This window comes from Coenobita brevimanus, chromosome 72 (assembly GCF_032717465.1).
Source record: "Coenobita brevimanus isolate Jiangsu-jjx chromosome 72, ASM3271746v2, whole genome shotgun sequence".
Classification (NCBI taxonomy): domain Eukaryota; kingdom Metazoa; phylum Arthropoda; class Malacostraca; order Decapoda; family Coenobitidae; genus Coenobita; species Coenobita brevimanus.
The window spans coordinates 7,863,927-7,888,626 of record NC_137025.1 but is presented as its reverse complement, the minus strand read 5'-3'; the positions used below and the strand labels follow the sequence as shown (position 1 = coordinate 7,888,626).

General features: G+C 42.0%; 1 protein-coding gene across 1 annotated transcript in view; it reads right to left on the bottom strand.

The window, feature by feature from the left end:
* The window catches only part of LOC145407205 (uncharacterized), a 165,309-nt gene that overhangs the window by 1,004 nt on the left and 139,605 nt on the right, over positions 1-24,700 (bottom strand). Inside the window, exon 11 of the mRNA XM_080278243.1 lies at positions 21,960-22,100. Within this exon, the coding sequence (XP_080134369.1) occupies positions 21,960-22,100 (141 nt within the window). The remainder of the gene's footprint in view (positions 1-21,959; positions 22,101-24,700) is intronic.

Here is a 24,700-nt window from a genome sequence, read left to right as displayed (position 1 = left end):
CTCAGTGAAATCCCAGTGAATATAAGGGGAAAAATTCTGTATGTTCATCATGTCATATCATAATAGAAAAGCCATACTACTTCACCCTGAGAAATATATAAAATGAATACAGTAAAACCTCGATATAACGGACTTCAATAGACCAGAATTCGCTTTTATCGGAATAGAGGAGCTGCCTTACTAAATTCCTGTATATCGGAAAAAGTCTGATAAAACAAGAAACAGTCTGGACTGCCTGACCATTTCAGCTATGTCCACCACAATAAGGTACATAAAAGACATGTTTATCAGTGTATAGTACAGTATTATTATATATATTGTACCATTTGATTAATGCAGTGAAGTTATAACACAGTACAGTACCGCAATGGTAGTCAAAACAGTTTAAAAACCATTCGTACAATTCGGACTAATGTCTGATGTATAGGAAAAGTTCCGGGCTAGCAGGGGGAAGTCCGGATGTCACTTTTATCAGAATTTCGCCTTTTTTGGAATGGCTTGGGCCCCAGTTACTCCATTATAGGGAGGTCTTACTGTAATATGAGGCAATGATATGCAGTAGACCTTCACAGTAATGGAACTCAGTATTGCGGATATCAGATTTAAAGGATGCCACGAAGCCCAACAAACTTTCATCAGCTATAACAAACAATGTCCGTCAAATGGGGTGCAACAGATTGCAAATACATGTGTTTCCTACCCTTTTTTACTCCAACCTGGCCTGAAACTGACCTCTCCCCACTGCAACTGCTGAGTTGTAATCTAATATACTATAGCACCAGCCGTGTGTGTGTGTTCTTACCTAATTGTATCTTTACAGGAATGAGTCAAGCTCGTACTGTCCCGTGTCTTAAACCATATTTATCGTACATATCCTTAACCCCTTAACCACGGGGCGTCACTTTCGTGATGCTTGGGAGCAAGGGATCATACCGTGGGGCGTCGCTTTTGTGATTCTGTGTTATTTTGAATTCACCTGGGCTTCCAAGTGGGGGCTTGTATCATCTATCAGTACTGCCAATGTCCAACACTAGTCAGCACTCCTAATCTCATCTGTACTCCCATCCATTGTTGACAATTTAGCCATTTCTCCCCGTTCTTGACTCCCCTCCCTACCCCCCCTCCATTACCCTATCCTCTCGCCTGCCCGGCCATGCTACGCTAAGTAAATCTTCCCTGGAATTTTTCACTGATTTCATCCATTGAAATAAGCCCTATGTCGTATTCTTATACCAAATAATATATACAAGAAAGAAATAAGGTAAGTGAGAGTGCCATACACCTGGAATTGGCTAATTATCACCTGACAACACCTTACGTGCACTCGTTCGCTAATTTTCGCTGTTTTTTTCCCCTTCCAATATGCCGTATAATCTATTTTCGTAATAAATATACATGTAAGGAGGGAAGGGAGAAGCCTAAGTGATATTTACATTCACCTGGAACTACCTAATTTATAACGTATTGTCTAGATTTCCTGCCAATCATATCAGTGCTACACAAAGCTGTTTCAAGATTTAACATTGGTCGCTCTGATTATACATCTCCTAAGTAGGCCTCTAATCTATTTTCGTAATAAATATACATGTAAGGAGGGAAGGGAGAAGCCTAAGTGATATTTACATTCACCTGGAACTACCAAATTTATAATGTATTGTCTAGATTTCCTGCCAATCATATCAGTGCTAGACTTAGCTGTTTCAAGAAGCAATATTGGTAACTCTGAATAACCCCTAAACAGGCCTCCAGGCTGGCCCTGCGTTATCAGTTTACTCTCATCTTCCGAAGTGAGGGGACATATGTTTCTTCTTGCTGACTTCAAGGCCTTTTTTCACCCCCATGCAAATGGCTCTGTGACCTTTACCCCCTACTAAACCTCGTGTGGAAAGAGGTAAAGGGCTGACAATTGATAAAAGAGTGACTACGATCTTTCTATTGAGTAAAACAGTGCAAGTGGAATTGTAAATAATGTGTAAATAATGTGTAAACAGCAAGTGAAAGTAATGAATGTAAATATACGTGAACAATGGAAAATAGTTTTATAAGTTATTTCAAGTGACAGTGCACAACACAGTGTAAATAAAATAGAAATGTAAATAATGTAAATAAAATAGAGAACGTAAATAGAAATGTAAATGAGTAGTATTATAAGAATACGAGTATATACCCTAGGAGTAATGAAAGTGAAAGTTTCACTCTAGCATGTCTGAATGCTATGAGTTATGAGAGTGAAGATGAAAGTGACATTCACTCTCAATGCCAGTATACAGGACGAGAAAGTGAATGCTACGTATTTTACTGAAAGAAATTGAATCCCTACAGTGACAATAAACTAATACTACTGAAGGAAACTTATGGATAAAGACTGTAGATATATATAAGTGTTATATAATAATAGAAATATAAAGTGTGAGGGGTTTTATGAATAATAAATGACAGAGTAACAAAAGCGAACTAGTGCCAGTGCGACGATCAGATGCGCTCGTAATTTCCATTGCTTTCACAGTGTTTTTTTTTTTTTTGAGTATGGATCCCAAACTACTTGAAAATTGTAGAATAGTGTTTATAGTGTTTGTATCTGGCTGTGGTAATCATATTACGGGTTGTCGGGAAGTGTAAAGTGGAGACTTCGTTACCCTACTTCAGAGGTCTCCACAAGTCCTACGGTAACCGACGAAGGCTCAACAATCATTCCAGGAGAAAGCTGAAGGTATGTGCCATAAGCATATGTAATTTTATTATTCTAGGACTAATAACTGATTTTTGGCAAATATTTTTTGAGAGTCTGTCGGAGCCCGAATAACCCCGCGGCACACGCAAGTCATTGGTAAACAAGCCCGCGGTGTAAGGGTTAAATTTGTGAATTGTTTTGGCACACACTATTTCATTCGGTAGTCCATTCCATTGATCAATTGCTCTGTTTGGGAAACTGAATTTCCTTACGTCTTTATCACCTCTCTTCTTATGCAGTTTTTTGCAGTGTCCTCTTGCTGATGCTTCTCCATATGTTAAGTAATCATTTATGTCTATTTTCTCCTTTCCTGATATGCACTTATATAGCATTATCATGTCACCTCTTTTCCTTCTCTCCTGTAGTGTTGGTAGATTCAGTTTATTTAGTCTTTCTTCGTAGCTTAGGTCCCTTAAGCTTGGTATCCATCTTGTAGCGGCCCTTTGAACTTTTTCAATCTTGTCTATGTGCTTTTTGAGATGAGGACTCCAGACTACTGACGCATATTCCAGGGTTGGTCTAATGAATGATGTTATTATCCTTCTTAACATGTCTTCATTTATGTATGTGAATGCTATTCTTATATTTGCAAGCAGTGTATACATGTTCCGTACCTTCTCGCTGCTGTGGTCAGCCGGAGATAGTCTGTTATTGATAATCACACCTAGGTCTTTCTCTCTTTCTGATGTGTATAGGGTTTTATTTCCTAACTTATAATCCCAATCAGGTCTATTTCCACTTTTACCAAACTTGATTACATGACACTTGTCCACATTGAATTCCATTTGCCATGTACTACTCCATTCATGAAGTTTATTTAATTCTTCTTGTAGCTCTTTACAAGAGTCTGTGTTAGTAATTCTCCTTTGTATTTTTGCATCATCTGCAAACATATTCAGATAGCTCTCATTTCCAGTGTTACTGTTTATATCATTTATATACACTAAAAACATGATTGGTGCCAGCACTGAACCCTGTGGTACTTCACTAGTCACTTCTTTCCATGATGAGTAGTTTCCTCTTAGTACTGTTCTCATTTCTCTTTTTATGCGAAAGTCTTGCATCCAACAAAACAGTTTGCCTCGAATTCCTCCATGATGGTACAGTTTCCATAAAAGTCTTTGGTATGGTACTGTGTCAAAAGCTTTCTTGAAATCTAAATAGATACTGTCCACCCATCCTTCCCTTTCCTGTATTGTGTTTGTTACTCTATCATAGTAGCTCAACAGATTAGTAACACATGATTTTCCTTTTCTGAAACCAAACTGTCTTTCTGTTATCATACTGTGTTCTTCTAGATGATTTACCCAAGCTTTTCTTATAAGCTTTTCTAATACCTTGCTTACAACACTGGTCAGTGATACTGGTCGGTAGTTGAGTGGATTTTGTCTATTTCCTTTCTTGAATAAGGGGACAATATTTGCTTTTTTCCAAATATCAGGTAGTTTACCTTGACTCAAGGATTTCTTGAAAATTAAAAATAGTGGTTTACTTAACTCCTTTGCACATTCTCGTAGTACCCAACATGAAATTTCATCAGGACCACTTGTTTTTCCTCTGTCTAATCTACTTAACTCCTCCTGTATTACTTTTTCTGCTATTTGTATAGTATGTGTGGACATGCATGTTCCACACAGTCCCTCTCAAAATTTTTTTCTTCTGTAAAAACTAATTGGAAATTCTTATTTAGTGCTTCACAAATATCTTTCTCTTGTGTATAAGTGATTCCCTCGTCCGTAATGGATTGTATTATATCTTTTACTTTGGTTTTGCTTCTGATATAGCTGCAAAACAGCTTTGGTTGATCACTACTTTTATTTATTATATCCTCCTCAAGCTGTTTCTGGGCTTCCCTCCTTATTCTTGTATAATCGTTTCTTGCCTGTTTGTAATTATTATACGCCCTTTCACTACTATGTCTTCTGTATCTATTCCACAACAAATCTCTTCTTTCTTTTGATTTTTTACATTCTGTATTGAACCATTTCTGTATTTTCTTATCTGCTTCTTTGTGCTGTGGGATGTACTTCTGGACTCCTATTTCATAAAATTCACAGAATTTTTTATACACAGTAATCACTCCAATATCCGACGTAATAGAGCCATAGGTAGGTCCGGTTATTGGTTTTGTCCAGATATTGGGCCCCAGCTTATGGACTTGTGTTTATGGACCCTAACTCAGAGAAACACCTATACAACTCCCTCTGGACATGCATAGCACCTATTTAAGACCCAAATCACACCAATAAGGCACATAAATGACTGAAATAAATGCAAAAGAAACATAAAATGAGGGTTTAGAAGTATGTTCATACATTAATAAACATTCTGGTACTTATGGGCCCTAACCTAGCCTAACTCAGAAAAACACATTCCTACTGCACATGCATAGCTCCTAACACCCTATTTACACCAATAAAGGACATTAAAGAGTGAAATGAGGTAAGTATAGTATGGAAAAAAGTACAGTATGAAACATTCTGGCTACTTACAGCAAGTCCCTGGCCACCTCGATGAATAACCGCCTCCTCTCGGACTCTGACAGTAAGAACGATTTCCTGAAGCACTTGCAGTACACTGTTCCTGAAGTCTTGCACTGAACTTAGTCAATAACACACAGAAGTCCATTCTCTTCACAGTGTGCACTTTTGTCTAAATAATGCTCCATTGTAACTTACTAAGTGTTGCACTTTAACTTTTCCCATTCTTTTCATTTTCCAAAGCCAAAACAAACAAGTCTATTTACGTTAAATTTTTTTTTCTAGAGTCTTTTCTCTCACAACTTTAAATCCTTAAAACAACACACTGTTTTTTTCATTGCACAACACTCAAAATTCCCGTGTGATCTAGTGGAGAAGTTCTTGCTGTTTATTCACTGTCAGAGTCCGAGAGTATCACTGGCAGGTGACCTAGGGGTGAATCGCTGGGTCGTGGTGATGGCGTACCCACTGCAGAGGACTCTGACGACAGCCGCAAACTCACGTCGAGCGGTGACTCCACCGTGGCTGATGTGCTGGCCTGTGGGTCGGAGCATGAGGGCCTGTCTTGGGGAGGCAACGGAGTGGAGCCAGGGCTGGGCACAGCGGGGGTCACGGGCCTGAAAAAACTGTCAATGGTTGATTGACGCAATGACCGACGATTCTGACGATTGATGATGCGCTGCCTGAAAGCACGCACTTCCTCCACGAGTCCCAAGGGCCCCATCTCCCTGTCGCAGTCCGGGTGTTCCAGGTAGTCTAGGACGAACTCTAGATGTTCCCGGAGTGCGCTCAGCTTGGGGATGGCTGGAGTAGTGTCCTGCTGAGAGGAGTCCGCATCATCGTCGCCTTCAGCGTCGGAATCTTCAAGTTCGGTACTGACACCTGCAACCGAAGACGCGATCTCGATATCAGACAACGTCTGATATCCAAGATCGCCCTCGTCGTCATCCAACCACTCATGAACATCGTCCACATCTACATCATCGCCGTGCGTACGTAGCCGGCCGTGCATGGAAGTCATCCACGTCAAACCTTAGAAAATCGTACTACACATCCGTACCGAGAAGCAGACGAGACCAACCATTTTCCAGAGTTTTCACAGGGACTTCCATCCATACACTAGCCCAGTTGTACAGCGCAGACTTGATGTTGTAGCAGCGAAGGTTTTCCAAAGTCCGCTTGCCTTGTGTGTCCCGTCCCTCCCTGCGCTCATCCTCGTCCTAGAGAACAACCATCACCTCGTCCAGGAACTTCCGACAGTATAGGCGCTTTGTTGCCACGATCACTCCTTGGTCCATTGGTTGGATGAGAGCAGTCGTATTAGGTGGCAGAAACATGCACCTAATACGGCCACTTTCAGCAACCAAGTCCTTGTCGCACAGGTGGGCAGGTGCATTGTCGAGTAAAAGGAGGGCCTTTACCTGGTCGCGCGGGATTCCCAGTGTCTTCGTCTGGTAATGGATGACCTCCTTGACGAAGTGACGGTGAAACCAGTCTGAAGATCACAGCTGTGAACCATGCCTTCAAAGAATGGTACCACATGACAGGAAGGACATCCATCACCCCACGAAGGCACCGAGGCTGCTTTGCGCGGCCAACAACAATGGGCTTAAGCCGGTGCATGCCATTAGCACTGGCACAACACAAAGCAGATATACGTTCCTTGGAAAGCTTGTGGCCAGATACACGCTTCTCCGTCTCCTCGGCTAGAGTGTTCGTTGGCAGCGAGCGATAGAATAGGCCAGTTTTGTCAGCGTTGTAGACTTGACCGAGAGTTAGGCCCTCCCTGTTGATCAAGCCTTTCACCTTGTGCCGAAACTCGTCAACTCCATCCTCGTTAGCGTCCAATGCTTCGCCATGTGCTTTACGGTTGGTAAGGCCATGTTGCAACTTGAATGCGAAGAGCCAATCCTCGGATGCCTTGAAGTCTAGGGCGTCGTGAAGCCTGGCGAACTTCTCAGCAGCAGCCTTCAGCTCCATTCCACATACCATCACACCAGCAGCACGTTGTTGTCGATACCAAATCAACGTGGATCGGTCGATTTCTGCAAACTTGAGGGTAGACATAACCTTCCTTTCCACGTTGCGTTTGCTTCTCGACGAGAAGTCAGCCGTGTACTGCATGAGTTTGTCTCGGGACCTCTTGATATCGAACAAAGTAGACCGGGCCAGGTTAAACTCGCGAAGAATGCGGGAAGAAGACCACCCCACATCTACTTTCTCCAATATCTCCCTCTTCTTCTCCAGAGTCAACACCACTCTCTTCCTTTTCTCAGGTGGCGGGGCCATCATCACACACACTAAGAGGAGGCCCAAGAGCAGGTAGGGCACCACCACAAAAGCGATCACGTGGGGAGCCATTACGATGAGCGTGCACTCGCGGTGAGAGACAGGCGGAAAGTGGGGAGGATGCAGTGGCGCTCTATCGGACGTCGGAGGAATGACGCGCCAAAACAATGATCTCCTGTGGCGCGCGTGGTAAGTTCAAATTACGGACGGGGGTGGGGGGGGGGGGGGTTTTTTGGGGGGGGGGGGGGGGGGGGGGGGGGGGTCCAGACCATTTTGGGAATGTTGGATCCCAGGACGATTATGTCCGGGTAGTGGGGATGTTCGGTTATTGGGCGTCCGGATATCAGAGTGATTACTGTATATGAATTTACATTATTCGTTAGTGTTCTAACTGAAATATTTTCTTAAAATCAATACCAGATATGAATTGTTTATTTACGCTACATTCTTTTCAGTCTTACATTGCTAAAGAATTGTTGTTGTAACCATACTAGGTGTAGACTCTGCAAATTATTCCTGATTGTCCCTGAGTGACAGTTCTGAAACTTCATTTAGCTCCATTTGAGGATTTCCTGATATCGTTTGTAACTCAATAGTCAAGTCAGTAATACTGATAAAATTGAAATGAACAAGTATTTTGACATTTAATGACTGTTTTCTATTCATTTTTGCAAATAAGATTTCATCTTGTAAAGATATAAGTAAGAGTACTGTAAGTACAGTATTGATGGTAGGTGGTGGCAACCATCACCCACTCACTTGATGTAATTCTGCCTACTTTTTCCTTCACTTTTATCATTCTTTTTCTGTGTCTGCCCTCCTCTCTCCCTATTTCTCCCAGCTTTCCTGTTGCCCTTTTTACTTTTCTTTCCTTTGCAGATGGCTTTACAATGAGTGACAAGTCAAATGGTTGCCTGTAAGCCAAGAAACCATACATAACGCTATGTGGTAACTATACGAGGTCTGTTCAGAAAGTTCCACCCTTAGGCTCTAAAACATAAACAGCTAATCTGTTGGGCTAGGACATTAATCCCCCTCCAAGTAGGCCCCTTCTGAGTTGACACACGTATCCCAGGAGTCTTTCCACTGCCTGAAACATTTTTCAAAGTTGATTTTCGATATCTCTGGCAGGTGCTTCATTGCATTCATCATGATCTCTTCTCTCGTCTCAAATAGGGAACCTTTTAGCAAAGTTTTCAGCTTGGGGAATAACCAAAAGTTACACGGAGTCATGTTTGGTGAGTAGGGAGCCCGCTGGACCTGCAGAATGTTGTGCCTGGTCAAAAATTCCTGAATCAGTTGAGAAGAATGGCCAGGGGCATTGTCACAGTATAGCTTCTGACCCGCTGCTTTCCAAAAGTCTGATCTTTTCTGCCGAACTGCGTCACAAAGACGATGGATGATGTCGAAGTAGTACTGTTTGTTGACAGTCTGACTTTCTGGTGCATACTCATGATGCACAATACCATGGTAGTCAAAAAAACTGCGAACATGCATTTCACCTTGCTGCGGACCTGTCATGCTTTTTTTTTTCGCTGAGGTGACCCTGCATGCTTCCACTGGGACGAGTGTGCTTTGGCTTCAGGGTCGTAACTGTACACCCAAGTCTCATCTCCAGTGATAACAGTCTTCAGAAAGTCTGGATCGCAATTTGCACACTCTAACATGTCTTGAGCAACATTCATCCACAGAGCTTCTTGTTCACGTGAAAGAAGCTTTGGAATAAACTTGGCAGCAACTCTTCGCATGCCGAAATCATCCATTAAAATTTTGTAAGTTGATCCATTGCTGATTCCAATTTCATTAGCAATTTCTCTGACAGTCAACCAACAGTTTCCCATGACCAAATTGCAGACTTTCTTCACATTTTCAGCACTCCTGCTAGTTGATGGCCTCCCAGGATGTGGATCACTCTCGACTGACATTCGGTCATTTTGTAAGTAATTGTACTCTCGACTGACATTCGGTCATTTTTTAAGTAATTGCAACACTCCTTTTGTGGTAGGTGGGGGCGCTCACCATCCACTCACTCAATGTAGTGCTGCTCTCGGGTGTCTGCCCTGTATCTCCTCCATCCTTCTTTCCTTCCATCTTCTTCTATCTTTCTTTCCTTCATTCTTTCCTCGTCCTTCTGCCCACAGGTGACTTTACACTCCCTCTTCTGTCTTTCATTCCTTCATTCTTTCCTCTTCCTTCTGCCTATGGGTGACTCTACATTGAGTGACAAGCCAAATGGTTTCTTGTACACCAGGAAACTATTTACTACACTGGGTGGTAATCACATAACCAAATTTTGGCACCTGGTGGTTTAGTGGGTAATTATTGTGCTCCAATTGGATTAAGCCGGTGAAGGTTTATATCCAAGGGGTGGTTGGGGTTTATTGCTCATGTAATGCCACTCAGGGATGAGTGAGGTTGGTCACTCTCATCTTAAATGTCAGAACTAACTGCCTAGCCCCGGGCTCCTACGCTCCTCATGGGGCAATGTAGGATTGGATGATGGATGGATGGATGGATGGATGAACACTCCTTTATTTGCATTACCCCCATGGCTTTGTTCCCCCAAACTTGCTGGATATTCCTGATAGTTCCAACTTGGGTGTCACCTACAGTAGTTTTCAGCAAAATTTGATGCAGTGACATTGGCTTTTTTGGTCATTATGACAAGTGTGGGAACACGACAAGCGTAAGGTGCACGACCATGAACACGGGCTGAGTGACAGCCACTGAGTCACTCGTGGCGGCTGGCATTAACCCCTAAACCGCGGGGTTGTTTTGGCGCTCCTTGCGTGTCCCGCAGCAATATTCGCGCTCCGACAGACTTTGTAAAAATATTTGCCAAAAATCAGTTATTAGTCCTAGAATATTATAATTATATATGCATATGGCACATACCTTTAGCTTTTTCCTGGGATGTTTGTTGAGCCTTCGTCAAGTACCGTAGGAGTTGTGGAAACTTCTGAAGTTGGGTAATGAAGTCTCCACTTTACACTTCCCGACACCCCGTTATATGATTACCACAGCATGATATTATCACTAGAAACACTATTATATGATTTTCAAATAGTTTGGAATCCATACTCCAAAAAAAAAAAACCCCATTGTGAAAGCATGAAAATTACGAGTGCATACCAGCTTCCCACTTGTGCTCGTTCGTCGCTAGTATTCTGTCATTTATTATTCATAAAAACACTCACACTTTATATTTCTATTACTATATAACACTTGTATATATCTGCAGTCTTTACCCATAAGTTTCCAACAATAATAGTAGTTTACTGTCACTGTAGGCATTCAATTTCTCTTTCAGTAAAATACGTGGCATTCACTTTCTTGTCCTGTATACTAGCATTGAGAGAGAATCTGTCACTTTAACTTTCACTTTCATAACTCCATAACTCATAGTATTCATACATGCTAGAGTGAAACTTTCACTTTCATTACTCCTAGTATATATACTGTACTCGTATTCTTATATTAGTACTCATTTACATTTCTATTTACATTCTCTTTTTTATTTACATTATTTACATTTCTATTTTATTTACACTGTGTTATGCACTGTCACTTCCAGTAACTTATAAAACTATTTTCCACTGTTCACTTATATTTACATTCATTGCTTTCACTTGCTGTTTACACATTATTTACATTTCCACTTGCACTGTTTTAGTCACCAGAAAGATCGTAGTCACTGTCCATCATTTTCATTGATAAATTAGCCAGTTCACGTTCCACAGCAGTCACTTAGCTCTTTACCCCTTTCCACACGAGGTTTAGTAGGGGTAGAGGTCACAGGGCCCTTTGCACGGGGCTAAAAAGCGGCGGAACTGGACAGGCATGAATCCGACGTGGTTTCACCTTGACAGACAACAGTAAACTGAATGCTGTGGTGGCCTAGGGGCAGTGAAAGGCTGCCAATGTCAGCGTGGTGACAGCTGCTAATATACACGCTATGAAATGATTGGCAGGAAATCTAGACAATACATAATAAATTAGGTAGTTCCAGGTGAATGTAAATATCACTTAGGATTCTCCCTTCCTTTCTTATATATATTTTTATTACGAGAATAGATTATACGGCATATTTCAAGGGGAAATAAACAGGGAAAATTAGCGAACGAGTGCACGTGAGGTGTTCTCAGGTGATAATTAGCCAATTCCAGGTGTATGGCACTACCACTTACCTTATTTCTTTTTTGTATATATTATTTTGTATAAGAATACAGCATAGGGCTTATTTCAACGGATGAAATCAGTGGAAAATTCCGGGGAAGATTTACTTAGTGCAGTGGGGCTGGGCAGACGAGAGGAGAGGGTAATGGAGGAGAGGTAGGGAGGGGAGTCAAGAACGGGGAGAAATGGCTAAATTGTCAACAATGGATGGGAGTACAGATGTGATTAGGAGTACTGACTAGTGTTGGACAATGGCAGTATTGATAGATGATACAAGTCACCACTTGAAAGCCCGGGCGAATTCAAAATAACACAAAATCACAAAAGTGACGCCCCGCGGTATGATCCCTTGCTCCCAAGCATCACGAAAGTGATGCCCCACGGTTAAGAGGTCAATCACACATGCTCACGAAGGTCCTGCACTGCACTTCACAAAATCCTGCCCCTATCCTCCAACTGGTTGGCGAGAGAAAAAAAATGAGGTTGGATACTTTCTGATCAGACCTTGTATAACCAACCCATATGTATTCCCTAAGTGTCAACAAGTGGGTTAGCGGAGGATTAGTGCCCCTCCCCTTCAAATTACTTACTCACAGACAAACAGCCACCCCTTACGGGATAAATTGCTATAATAAATAAATGAATATATACAGTGTAGAATATTTATTGTTGGTGCAAGTATTTAATAACTGAATTATGAAGATAACTGAAATAGGTACAGTATATGTATTTAAGTTGTAACTATACAGCAGGTTTTATATGTTTGTGCAAAATGTGTTGTCTATCACTGTGTATCGTATGAATGAAGTAACTATGTAACTCACTAATTTTTACTGTGGTGGAAATCGTGTGAGTGGTGTTGCACGTGGTGATAGTGTTGTCCTTCACGGGTTGATTGACGCGTTGTCGTCTTAGCAAAAATGTATGGTGACGTCGACTTCCCACACTTGTAGCTGTGGTGAGTAACTGAGTAGCGATGAGTAACTTGAGTGAAGATGAGTGAGTAAGACGAGTTGTGAATATGGGCTTGGTATTTGCCGCGTCGTCTTGACCTCTTCACTCCTGCGTCAGCAGTGGAGGTTGGGTAGGAGTAGCAGAGAAAGGAGGGTGAGGTCAGATGGTTGTGAGTTGTGTCTCACTCTTCGTTTGTTTGTTTTGTTTTTCTTTCTCGATGTATTCTCGGTCCTTTTCTCTTGTGATTTACTCGTTGTGGGATGAAGACTGTCGCTACTTGTACAGTAGGTAGGTGTAGAAGATTATACAAACGACTCGTAGAGTTGTTATTTGTAGTTGATCGTAGATGGTTGTAGTTCGTTGGTTCGTCGTAGAAATTGCAAGATTGTTTGTATCAGTATTTTGTTAAACTACTGGCAAGGCGTCCTGTGACCTCTTCACCTCTAAATCAGTGTGATGATCGGGGAGACAGAGGGGGCTGGTTGGAGAGAATACTGTCAGGAGCTGGTTGTGAGTTTTTTTTTTTTTTTTTTTTTCCCCCCTCCCCAATCTTGATAATGCAGAATCAACTGTACACTCGTGGGCTAGTAGGCTTGTACACTTGTAGGCTTGTAGACTTGTAGCTTGTATTTTGTAGGAATTCACTGTAGATTTGTAGACGAGGTTCGTACGTTCGCTGCCGCCATATCTCACAATAACTTTGTAAGTGCTTGTAGTGAAGTTTTGTAAATCAATTATACAGATATTAGACTCGTGGACGAGAGGTTGTTATACTTGAGTAGTTTTGTAAGTAGATAATCTTCGTTCCCTTTTGTCATGCAATGACAGGAGAGGTAAAGATGAGTATGGGACTATTTTTATTTGTCTTGGAAATATTAACAAAGTCTCTCACACACGAGTGAAATGTAGAGTCCCACGAGCTAACCTCCCTGTCTCGCTCTCTCTCTCTGCCACCCTCTCGCCCATGTTGCTAGGCTCCTTCTCCCTACTACCTGTCGGTTCTATGGCTAACTTCCTTCTGAGCTCTGCTTCCTAAATTCTGGTGCAGCAGGGGTCGTGTCACGTGTGTTACAATGTTGTTGGAATGTTCTAGAAACCTGTGTGTGAGTATGTGTGTATGGTCACTAGGTGCTGTCGTGTGCCTATATAGCGTTCCTTGAGTTAGAGTGTGTAAGCATGTTTAGCATTGCTCGATTCTCGCAGACACAATATCTATCTCATCTCGACTTGTTGCTTCTATCTGTCTGTCTATCTATCTATGTATCTATCTATCTATTATGATTTGTAGTTATAATATGGAGTCCTTACAGGGTCTGGCTATAAAAAGACAGATGTACAGTATCACTGACTGAAAACTTCTAGACCTCTGCCATCATTTCTTTGGGTGACTTTAATATCACAAGCAAGAGTCCGCAATTAGGAGAGGGCCTATAAAAGGTACCGGAGCCAACCCACCCCTGAATCACATCTTTTATACATTTCTGCCCGGAATCGTGCTAAGTCTGTTCTTCGCTCAGCTAAAAATAATTTCATCCGTACAAAATGCTCTCAACTCTCTAACTCGAACTCTTCCCGCTCCTTCTGGCACCTTGCCAAAAACCTTTCTAACAACTTTACCTTATCATCCTTCCCTCCTCTTTTCTACTCTGATGGCTCTGTAGCTATTTCTTCTACTGATACAGCAGATCTCTTCGCTCAGACTTTCTCCTCCAACTCCACCTTAGACGATTCCGGTGCTGTTCCTCCCTCACTTCCCCCCTCTGACTTCCTCATGGCTGACATTAAAATTTCTTCAGCTGATGTATTTTCTGCCATTGCTGGCCACAGTACTAATAAGGCATATGGGCCTGATGGAGTCCCTCTTGTTGTTCTCAAGAACTGTGCTTCTGTGCTTACTCCCTGCCTAGGCAAACTCTTTGGCCTTTGTCTGTCAACTTGTACCTTTCCTTCTTGCTGGAAGTTTGCTCTCATTCTGCCAGTCCCAAAGAAGGGTGACCATTCCCAACCCTCTAACTATTGTCCAACTGCTTTAACATCCTGTATCTCAAAAGTTTTCGAGTCAATTCTTAATAGAAAAATTTTAAAGCATCTTTCCTATCACAACCTTCTTTCTGATCGTCAGTATGGGTTCTGTCAGGGACGTTCCACAGGCGATCTTCTCACCTACCTTTCAGACTCCTGGTCATCCTCCTTTTGGGACTTTGGCGAAAGCTTTGCCATTGCACTTGACATCTCAAAGGCTTTCGATCAAGTCTGACATAAATCTTTAATTTCCAAACTGCCCTCTTACGGTTTCTATCCTTCTATTTGTGCCTTCATCTCTAGCTTCCTTTCTGGTTGTTCTATAGCTGCTGTTGTAGACGGCTATCGTTCTTCTCCTAGATCTATTAACAGTGGTGTTCCTCAGGGCTCTGTCCTATCACCAACTCTCTTCCTTTTATTCATCAATGACCTTCTAAGCTGTACATCTAGCCCTATCCACTCATACGCTGATGACTCCACCCTTCACCTTTCCATTCGATTCCCACAACGTCCATCTCAGCAGTTACTTCAACAGGCAAGGGATGAGGCTATGGCACACCTAATGTCTGACTTGGCTCGTATCTCTGACTGAGGTAAAAATGATCTGGTTGTTTTTAATGCATCAAAGACTCAGTTTTTGCACCTATCAACCCGACAAAATCTTCCACAGGTATACCCACTTATGTTTAATAATACTCAACTTAATCCTGCATCACCATTGAACATGCTTGGGGTTTCATTTGCTTGGGACTTGTCTTGGAAAGATCATATTACATCTCTTGTAAAATCTGCTTCCAAGCGATTGGGTGTGCTAAGCCAACTCCGTTCCTTCTTTACCCCTGCACAATTGTTGACTCTATACAGGGGTTTTATCCGCCCCTGTGTGGAGTACAACTCTCATGTATAGGAAGGCTCCCCACATACAGCTCTTCTCAATAGGGTGGAATCAAAGGCTTTTCGTCTCATTAACTCTCCCCCTCTTACTGACTCCCTTCAACCTCTGTCTCTTCACCGCAGTGTTGCATCTTTATCTCTTTTCTGTCGCTACTTCAATGGTCACTATTCCTCTGAACTGTCTGCATGCATTCCTCCACTTCTACGACGGGCGCGTAGTACCCGTCTAGCAGCAAACTCTCACCCCTTTTCTGTCCAACTCTCTAATGCAAGAGTCAACCATTACTCCCAGTCCTTCATTTATGCAACACGTCAACTCTGGAACTGTCTCCCTCTGTCTGTATTTCCTGCTTCCTATGATCTCCAGTCTTTCAAACGCAGTATGTCCAGGCATCTCGAAATGAATGGATCTTGAATTTGGCTCTCTCTTGTATTTTGTTTTTCTCTTGGAGGGAACAGTATTGCAGGCTCATTGTCTTTGGTTCCTTCTTCCTCACATAAAAAAAAAAAAAAAAAAAAAAAAAAAAAAAATCCCTTGCCAGCATTGTGACCTACCTTCCATATTTCTCATTCCTCCCCATATGTCTAAGAGTATTCTTCTTTCCTCATACATATCTGCAGTGTGGTTAATACTATCACATAAATTTTTAATGTAAAAGCCAGCACCACAGCCAGCAGATAAGTGCTAGCAAACTTCTGACTGAGATCATACAACAATACCCATGAGGTGATGCAAACACACAGGTAGGCTGAAGAGATTTTGATATGTGGAAAGAATGAGAGAAACTGGGTGAAGTGCTATGCAGACCTGAATGTGGAATAAAGAGCTCTACACACATTATAAAATTGCTGACTTGCAAAGGGATTTTCAGGGGCTTGGCTTGCCTAGCTCTTTATATAAATACCATTCCACAGGTGGTAGATGGACTTCATCAAAATCTGCACTTCACCTCTGTAAACATGCCTATTTCAAACTAGACCATTATCATCATCATTCCAACCCTTACTCCCACCTACAAAGATGGGATGAGGTTGCTGATATGGTTATCGATGTGGCTGCAGCCTCACTTGAATGTAAACACAGAAGACTACAGGCTGAATCTAGCCTTCTCCTGCAGTCTACTATCCTCCTTTTTGGGGACAGGAGGGAGCTAAGAGACATTTGTAATGCAGTTATAATGGTACCATCATGTGAGGATATCCCTCTCTAGCACAATGAGATAAGGTAAAATCATCCAAGTACAAAGAAAGGGACCACAAAAATAGAACTGCAATTCATTCGTCATCTGGCTAAACAAGCATTCATCCATCATTATAAACCATAAAATCCTGGCTCCACCTCACAAGCATAACCATCTGCAGAGTTTCCTTTCTAGATGTACTTCATATACACCTGCCAGTGTGCCAACTAAGAGAAAGAGAGAGAGAGAGAGAGAGCACGCGCTATACCCTTATTATGTACTTCTCCATACACAGTTTATCAATCATCCAATTCTTTTGATCCCTTGCCAATTCTTAGTTTCCTCAACTTCCACGCATTATTTCCTCATGCATCTGTTCACCACAATCATTCATGTTCTTTTTTGCATACCATGCCTACTCCCACCTTCAGACTTATTCACACACAACCATTTCACCAACCTATCAACATCCATTCTTTCTCCTTATGACCAAATCATCACACTTTTGTTTCTTTTTCTATCCACTCTATCCAGCCTACTCATATTCTTTAACAGTCCCATTCCATATTTTGAACTCTGAACTTTCACACTTATGTCACATCAAAGTCTAACACCCATGCATTAATGTGGGCATTAACACACCTTCATGAATTTCAAATCCTCATGCAGTCTCTATACTCACTCCTCTGCTTAGTATTTATATATATATATATATATATATATATATATACAGCGCTCGACAAAAGTATTGTGCGCCTATGTCAAGGCGCGCAATACTTTTGGCGAAAAAAGAATCACCCTTTTTTGGGAGAAAAAAATTTAGCCAGAAGTTTTGGGTGCTAACATGACGTCACGGCAGCCTGAGGCCTTACTGCGCGCTGGTTGGCTGGCGCCTCAGCTGCCTGCGGGCTGAGTGAGAGAGGGGAACCCGGCAGCTCCTCCCTCTCTTGCTGCACCAATTTTTACCTGGTGAACAGCAGTGTTTTGGCTTTCGCTACTTTAATATGGCCCCTACCCGTGAAATGTCTAGTGAAATATTATCACAGATCATTGCTCTAAAGGAGGCAGGCCACCCCACAAAGGAAATTAGTGATTTGGTTGGTGTGACTCGGTTGACAGTGGGGAGGTGGTGTGCCCGTTACCGAGTGGAAAATAGTGGTGACATTCCTACAAAGAAACCACAGTCTGGTAGGCCCAGGAAAACTTCCCCGAGGTCTGTTAATGTCCTCAAACGTGCAGTGGAGTCTAATCCTCGTGTGACTGCAAGGAGAATTAAGGAGAGCAACCCGGAAGTGTTTGGACATAGGCGCACAATACTTTTGGCGAACAAAGAATCACCCCTCTTTGGGAGAAAAAAATTTAGCCAGAAGTTTTGGGTGCTAACATGACGTCACAGCAGCCTGAGGCCTTACTGCGCGCTGGTTGGCTGGCGCCTCAGTTGCCTGCGGGCTGAGTGAGAGAGGGGAACCCGGCAGCTCCTCCCTCTCTTGCTGCACCAATTTTTACCTGGTGAACAGCAGTGTTTTGGCTTTCGCTACTTTAATATGGCCCCTACCCGTGAATTGTCTAGTGAAATATTATCACAGATCATTGCTCTAAAGGAGGCAGGCCACCCCACAAAGGAAATTAGTGATTTGGTTGGTGTGGCTCGGTTGACAGTGGGGAGGTGGTGTGCCCGTTACAGAGTGGAAAATAGAGGTGACATTCCCACAAAGAAACCACAGTCTGGTAGGCCCAGGAAAACTTCTCCGAGGTCTGTTAATGTCCTCAAACGTGCAGTGGAGTCTAATCCTCATGTGACTGCAAGGAGAATTAAGGAGAACAACCCGGAAGTGTTTGGTGAGGTTTCAGTGCGCACTGTTTCTCAAAGACTCAAGGAACTTAGTTACACAAGCCACAGGCCTGAGAGAAAGCCTCTTCTTACACGTAACCAGTGACTTTGTAGGCTTGCCTTTCCTAACAAGTTCCTTACCTGGGGTGAAGACCAATGGCTGTCAGTGTTGTGGTCTGATGAGGCAATGTTTACCGTTACCTGTAATCGAGGAGCGTGTGTGTACCAGCGCAGAGGTAGTGACCCGCTTGACCCCCGTTACGTGGAGAGCACAGTTAAACATCCTGATTCACTAATGGTATGGGGTTGTTTCTCTGGTAAGGGGTTGGGGAAGCTTGTTGTGCTTCCCAGGAACTGCAGAGTGAATCAGGACGTTTACCTGGAGCTGCTTTGTGATCATTTACCTGAGTCCTTCGAGCTCACAGGTGCACGAGTGTTTCTGCAGGACGGTGCACCTGCTCATAAAGCCAAATCTGTCACCAACTGGCTTCGTGACTGCGAGGTCTCCTTCATGAAAGACTGGCCAGGCAATAGCCCAGACGTCAACCAGATAGAAAACCTCTGGTACCTCGTAAAGAAGAATCTCCAAGGGAAGGATGTGAGCTCTCTGCCTAAGCTGGAAGCAGCCATTCGTGAGTCCTGGGCAAGTATATCACCCCAGCACCTGAGGAACCTGACCCTTTCACTTCCATGACGTCTCAGGTCCGTGAAGAGGCGGAAAGGAAACCCTACCAAGCATTAAAGGTAATTATAATGCATTATTTACATGTTTTTTCCATAGTTGAAAGGTTTGTTTTGTTGGGGGGGTGCCGGGCGCCAAATATTTTTGTCAAGCACTGTATATCATCATCATCATCATCATCAGCCGTTTGAGTATCCACTGCAGGACCGGCCTATCTCGGCCTGAAGTCAGGATGATACAGCCAATGTATCTCTACCATGTGGCTTAGGCTGTCTAGTAGAGATTGTATGTAGGGTGAGAAGTGCTTGTTAGTGTAATTATAGTGTTGTAGTGGCTTTGGATGTGTGTGTAGTCTGTGTACCAAGTGTAATCGGCCCGCACAAGCCGAATGGGTGCAAGCATACTTTATAGTAAGCAGCCGTGGCTCAGTGGGTTAGAGCGCTCCGCTCTGACCGAAGGGTCGGAGGATCGAATCCACCCAAGGGTCATTGGTAGACATCAGGAAGGGCATCCAGTCATAAAATGCTACACGCTCCAAACCAAAGTCCTCTACCCAGGGGCAACGCCTTAGCCCTTATCCAAAAAAGGGGTACCTGGCGTAAAACTCACTCACACACTCTCACTCACACACTGGTTCAACCACAGCACCCCTGGTGTCCGCCAATGCAATACGTGGCCGGGTGAACACTCCCAAAGTTTATTACCCTGGCGGGGCACGAACTCTGGCTCACCCGTGTACGAAATGTACACTCTACCACTGTACCACAGAGGCTCCGCACTGTATATATATATATATATATATATATATATATATAGTGTATACATATATATATATATATATATATATATATATTACACAGGGACAGATAGACAAAATATAATAATGTCTCTAACTAGGGAATTTCTCTCTGAGCTGAAACAGATAATTTTACACAACATGAGGGAGGAAAAAAAGAACTGTGAACTCTGGAGAATTTTAGAAATGCTCGCAGTAAAAGTTATACAGTACCTTAAACTCTGGATAAATCTACTAAACTCACCTGTTAGAAGCTTTAAATCTAATGATATTACCATCAGCCATAAGGACTGTTTATGTGCAATGAGCATGTTCAAAACTCCAAAGAATGGATGGAGGTTTTTATGTATGTTGTGAGTTGGCAGGTTTATTCATGTAATTTGGGCTTCCTTTTTCTCATCTTGTTCTGGGAGATTTCAATTCAGACCATCAATATACTCATAACACCCAACCTACAACTACCCCCATTCTGCTCCCCCTCCAATCCAACCCCTCCTATCCACACCTTACTATCCATCCTACACTGATTTTCAGAGACAATCTGTGGCTTAAACTTTCCCACTGCCAACAGTGATCCTCATATAACACCAGTCTCCAAAGTATGTGTATGTTCTGCCTAGCCTCACCACCCATCACAGCCTCACCCCATCTCAACCCAATCTGCCAACCTTACCCACTTTTTGCTTCCTCACCCCTGACTTAATCCTTATACTATCACGCAATGTACTTCCCCTAGCATACCTCACATCCCATCCACTCTTCTCCAATTTTGATGTGATGTGGTAAATATAAAAAATGACTGTTTCCACTGACAACTGCCCTAAACACCCTAATTCATAATGTATACTTCCCAATCATGCTCATCCATCCAATTCCATCCCAGCTCACCCCTACTATTCATATTCAACTGTCTCATTTCATCCTGAAAGACCTAAACTAACATACCTCAAAAACAATTACAACGACAGGGTTTATTTTCGCACTTTTTGAATATGTATGAAATTACCTAATGTGATTGGCTGGACCTAACAAACCTGAATCCTCCTATCTTGTATATTATGGCACTGACCTGAAAGACCTGGATAATTATTGCAACTATGGTGTTCACATTTGATAAATAACTTCATATTTCTGACATGACATGAATCACTACGATACACTTTAAATGATCTGAAAGGACTTAAAAGGGCCTAAAATTACTCAACAGAGCTGAAAAGATTTGCTCAGTCTGGAATGTGACTGGTATACTCTACTACTAAACCACTAGGTCCCCCTGCAAAATCAAAAATTCATACTGCAGTGGTAAAGGTATTGCATTATATTCATATACTGCATACTGTTCTACAGACAAAAGCACTTTTAAGCCATTTGCATCATTATTTTAGCATGTCAGTAGATGAAAAAAAAATCTCTACTCCCTCACTTGCCACAAGACACTGCAAAAGCTGCTGGCACAGGTTTCATTTTTTGCCAATTTCTATCACCTTCCCCCCCCCCCCTCCTTTTTCTCTGAGAATTATGAGCTGTATACACAATATGAAAGCTAGCACCACTCAAAATCTCATGAAATTCTGCTTACAGACATGTGCTTAAATCATGCTAGCCAAGGGCAAAATCTTGAGCCGCAAGGCTGAGACTAAATTAGCATAATTCTCTTCTCTACCAGGAATGCAGTAATGTTGCTAGTCTCATCTTTTCAATTTGTTTTTGAGATAATTTTAAAGGGCAAATATTCTGACCTAGAGACTGTAAGATGTATGCCACTAAAAACATTTTTGGGGGTGTGGTGGGGTGTTGTTGGGGGTGGAGGGAATTTTGAAAAAATGAAGTCATTCATCTGGTGATGTAAAACTGTGTTTAAACTTCCCTCCTATAATAATAATTACTTGGGTGAGTACAAGAATAATACAGGCATGCACTTACTTAGCTTTCCCAGGGACTGTGGTGGAGATTTCTTGATCACTCTCAAGCTGCTGTATCAGCTGTAAGGCAGCATTTAATGTGGCAGTGATCTGGCCCCCTCCATGTCTCCCACTTCTCCTCAATGAGGTTTTTCTTACAGTTCTGGATATGAAAATATAATTCAAGTCATTTACTGTACAGTATAAACTCTCAAATGCAAAATGTTCAGACTCAATGGTTTAACAGAAAATGGACTATTTTGCAATTCACCATCATACTACTGTACTAACTAACCAGAAAATCATGTGTATAATAATTTACAGTGCCTTTAACAGTAAATATAATGAACTCTCTTGTATTACTTATTTATTACCTGTTCTTATACATGTCCATAGAGAAAACTGTTTTCAATTACTGTATGTACTGACTGTGTAAGGAGAGGAGATATCAAAATCCCTTATTGCATGAACAATATTTTGGAAAGTGGTGGTTTTTGGAAATTGGACTTTTGGATTTGGGAGTTTCTGCTGTACAGCAGAAAAAGTCAAGCTGCTTGAAGGATATCAAGAAATATAGCTTTCCTTACAGAAGTATAGACTTATGGAATAGCCTGGACAAAGAGATCTTCCAGTCTAAAAACTTAAACGAGTTTAAAGCCAAATTTGACTTGAGAAACAGCGATGGAAACCCACGAGCATAGTACATTCCGTGTATATCACAATTAGGTATAAATACTTAAATATTGGAACGACTTAGACAAAGAGGTGGTGCATGAGAAAAACATTCATGTGTGTAAAGGTAGACTTGATAAATGTGGATATGGAGACAGGACAACACGAGCATTGCTCAATTCCTGTATACTACAAATAGGTAAATACATCCCGTTCCAGATGATAAAAGGGAACGTGGTGCCAAGAGATGAGCTTTATAGGCAGATAAGATACAACTATGGGAATGCAAACTATACAAGAAAGAGGAAATTTTAAAAAAATGCGGATTGGAGAAAATACAGAGAAGTAAGAGACGCAAAGGAAGTGGGATATCTTGCTAGACCTCTACAGTATAATTAGGAGTGAAGAAACATGTTCCAAGAGAAGTGGGAGAGAAAAAAGGAAGAAGGATTGGTTTAACAGAATGTGCATGATAGCAAAAAAAGAAAGGGACATGGCATGGAACAAATGGAGAAAGAGAGGTAATAATAAATCAAAGGAAGAATATAAAAGAACTAGAAATGAATAAACAAGAATACGCAGTGAGGAAGAAAGGAACTTTGAAAAAGATACAATTGACAAATGTAAGGAAGAACCCAAATTGTTTTATAATTTGTCAGTGGCAAATTGAAACTAAAGGAAGGAATCATTCAACTGAAAATAGAAGGAGAGGTCTATAAAGATGTGGCAATGCAAGCTGAAATAATGAACAGATGTTTCCAATCAGTTTTCACTAAAGAAAAGGATTTTGAGGAGGGGGAGGGTGTGACTAGAAATGTACTGATAAAAGACATACAAGTGGAAGTGCTGGAAATGTATAAATTACTGGAAACTCAAGATGTAAGGAAAGCCCCAAGACCGGATGGAATCCCTACCTGGGTACTGAAAGAATGCAGAGAACAACTGGCAGATAAGATTTACGATTTAATTGTGTGTTCTCTGGAAGAAGGGGAACGTGCCTCAGGAATGGAAGAGGGCCAATGTGGTACCAATATACAAGGGAGGAAACAAGGAGGAACCCCTGAATTATAGACAAGTGTTCCTGACCAGCATGGTTGCAAAATTGTGCGAGAGAATCCTGAAAGACAGATGGATAAAATATCTGGAGGAGATGAACATACTGGCTGAGAGCCAGTTTGGATTCAGAAGTGGAAGGTTATGCGTTTCCAACTTGTTGAGCTTTTACTCAAGAGTGATTGACGTGCTACAAGAGAGAGATAGCTGGGTGGACTGTGTATATTTAGATTTAGAGAAAGCCTTTGACAAGGTACCCCACAACCAACTAATGTGGAAATTGGAACATGTAGGAGGACTGAAGGGAAACATCCTGGAGTGGATGAGAGATTTCTTGAGAGACAGACAAATGAGAACAGTAATAAAGGACAAGATATCCTGATGGAGGGAAGTAAGAAATGGAGTCCCACAGGGCTCGGTGTTAGTGCCAGTAATGTTCCTGATTTTCGTAAATTATATGGTAGATGGAATGAACAGTTATGCAAGTCTGTTTGCTAATGATGCAAAGATCTTGAGAGTAGAAGTTGAGGAAGACTGTAAAATACTGCAGGAAGACTTGAATAGGATCCAAGATTGGAGCCAGATGTGCGAAATGAAATTTAACGAGGGGGGGGGGGGGGGGTAAAATATTGGAAATGGGTAAGAAGAGGCCATCACTGAATTACATGGTGGGTAATGAACCAATCAAAAAAGTGAGAGAAGAGAGAGATTTGGGAGTGCTGGTCCAGGATGGTTTGTCACAGGAAAAACAAATTAACAAGATAGAGAAACGTACAATCTCTTGACTAACATACAAGTGGCATTCCATTACATGGATGAGGAAATTATGAAAAAATTGATAGTGGCCATGATCTGCCCCAGGATGGAATATGTGGCAGTAGTGTGGTCCCACACAAAAAGAAAGATATAAATAAGATTGAGAGAATACAAAGAACAACAACCAAGATGATTCCCAGCCTGGCAGATCTGTCTTACGGAGAGAGGCTGGAAATGCTGGACCTGCCTTCCCTAGAAGAAAGGAGAGAGAGGGGCGACATG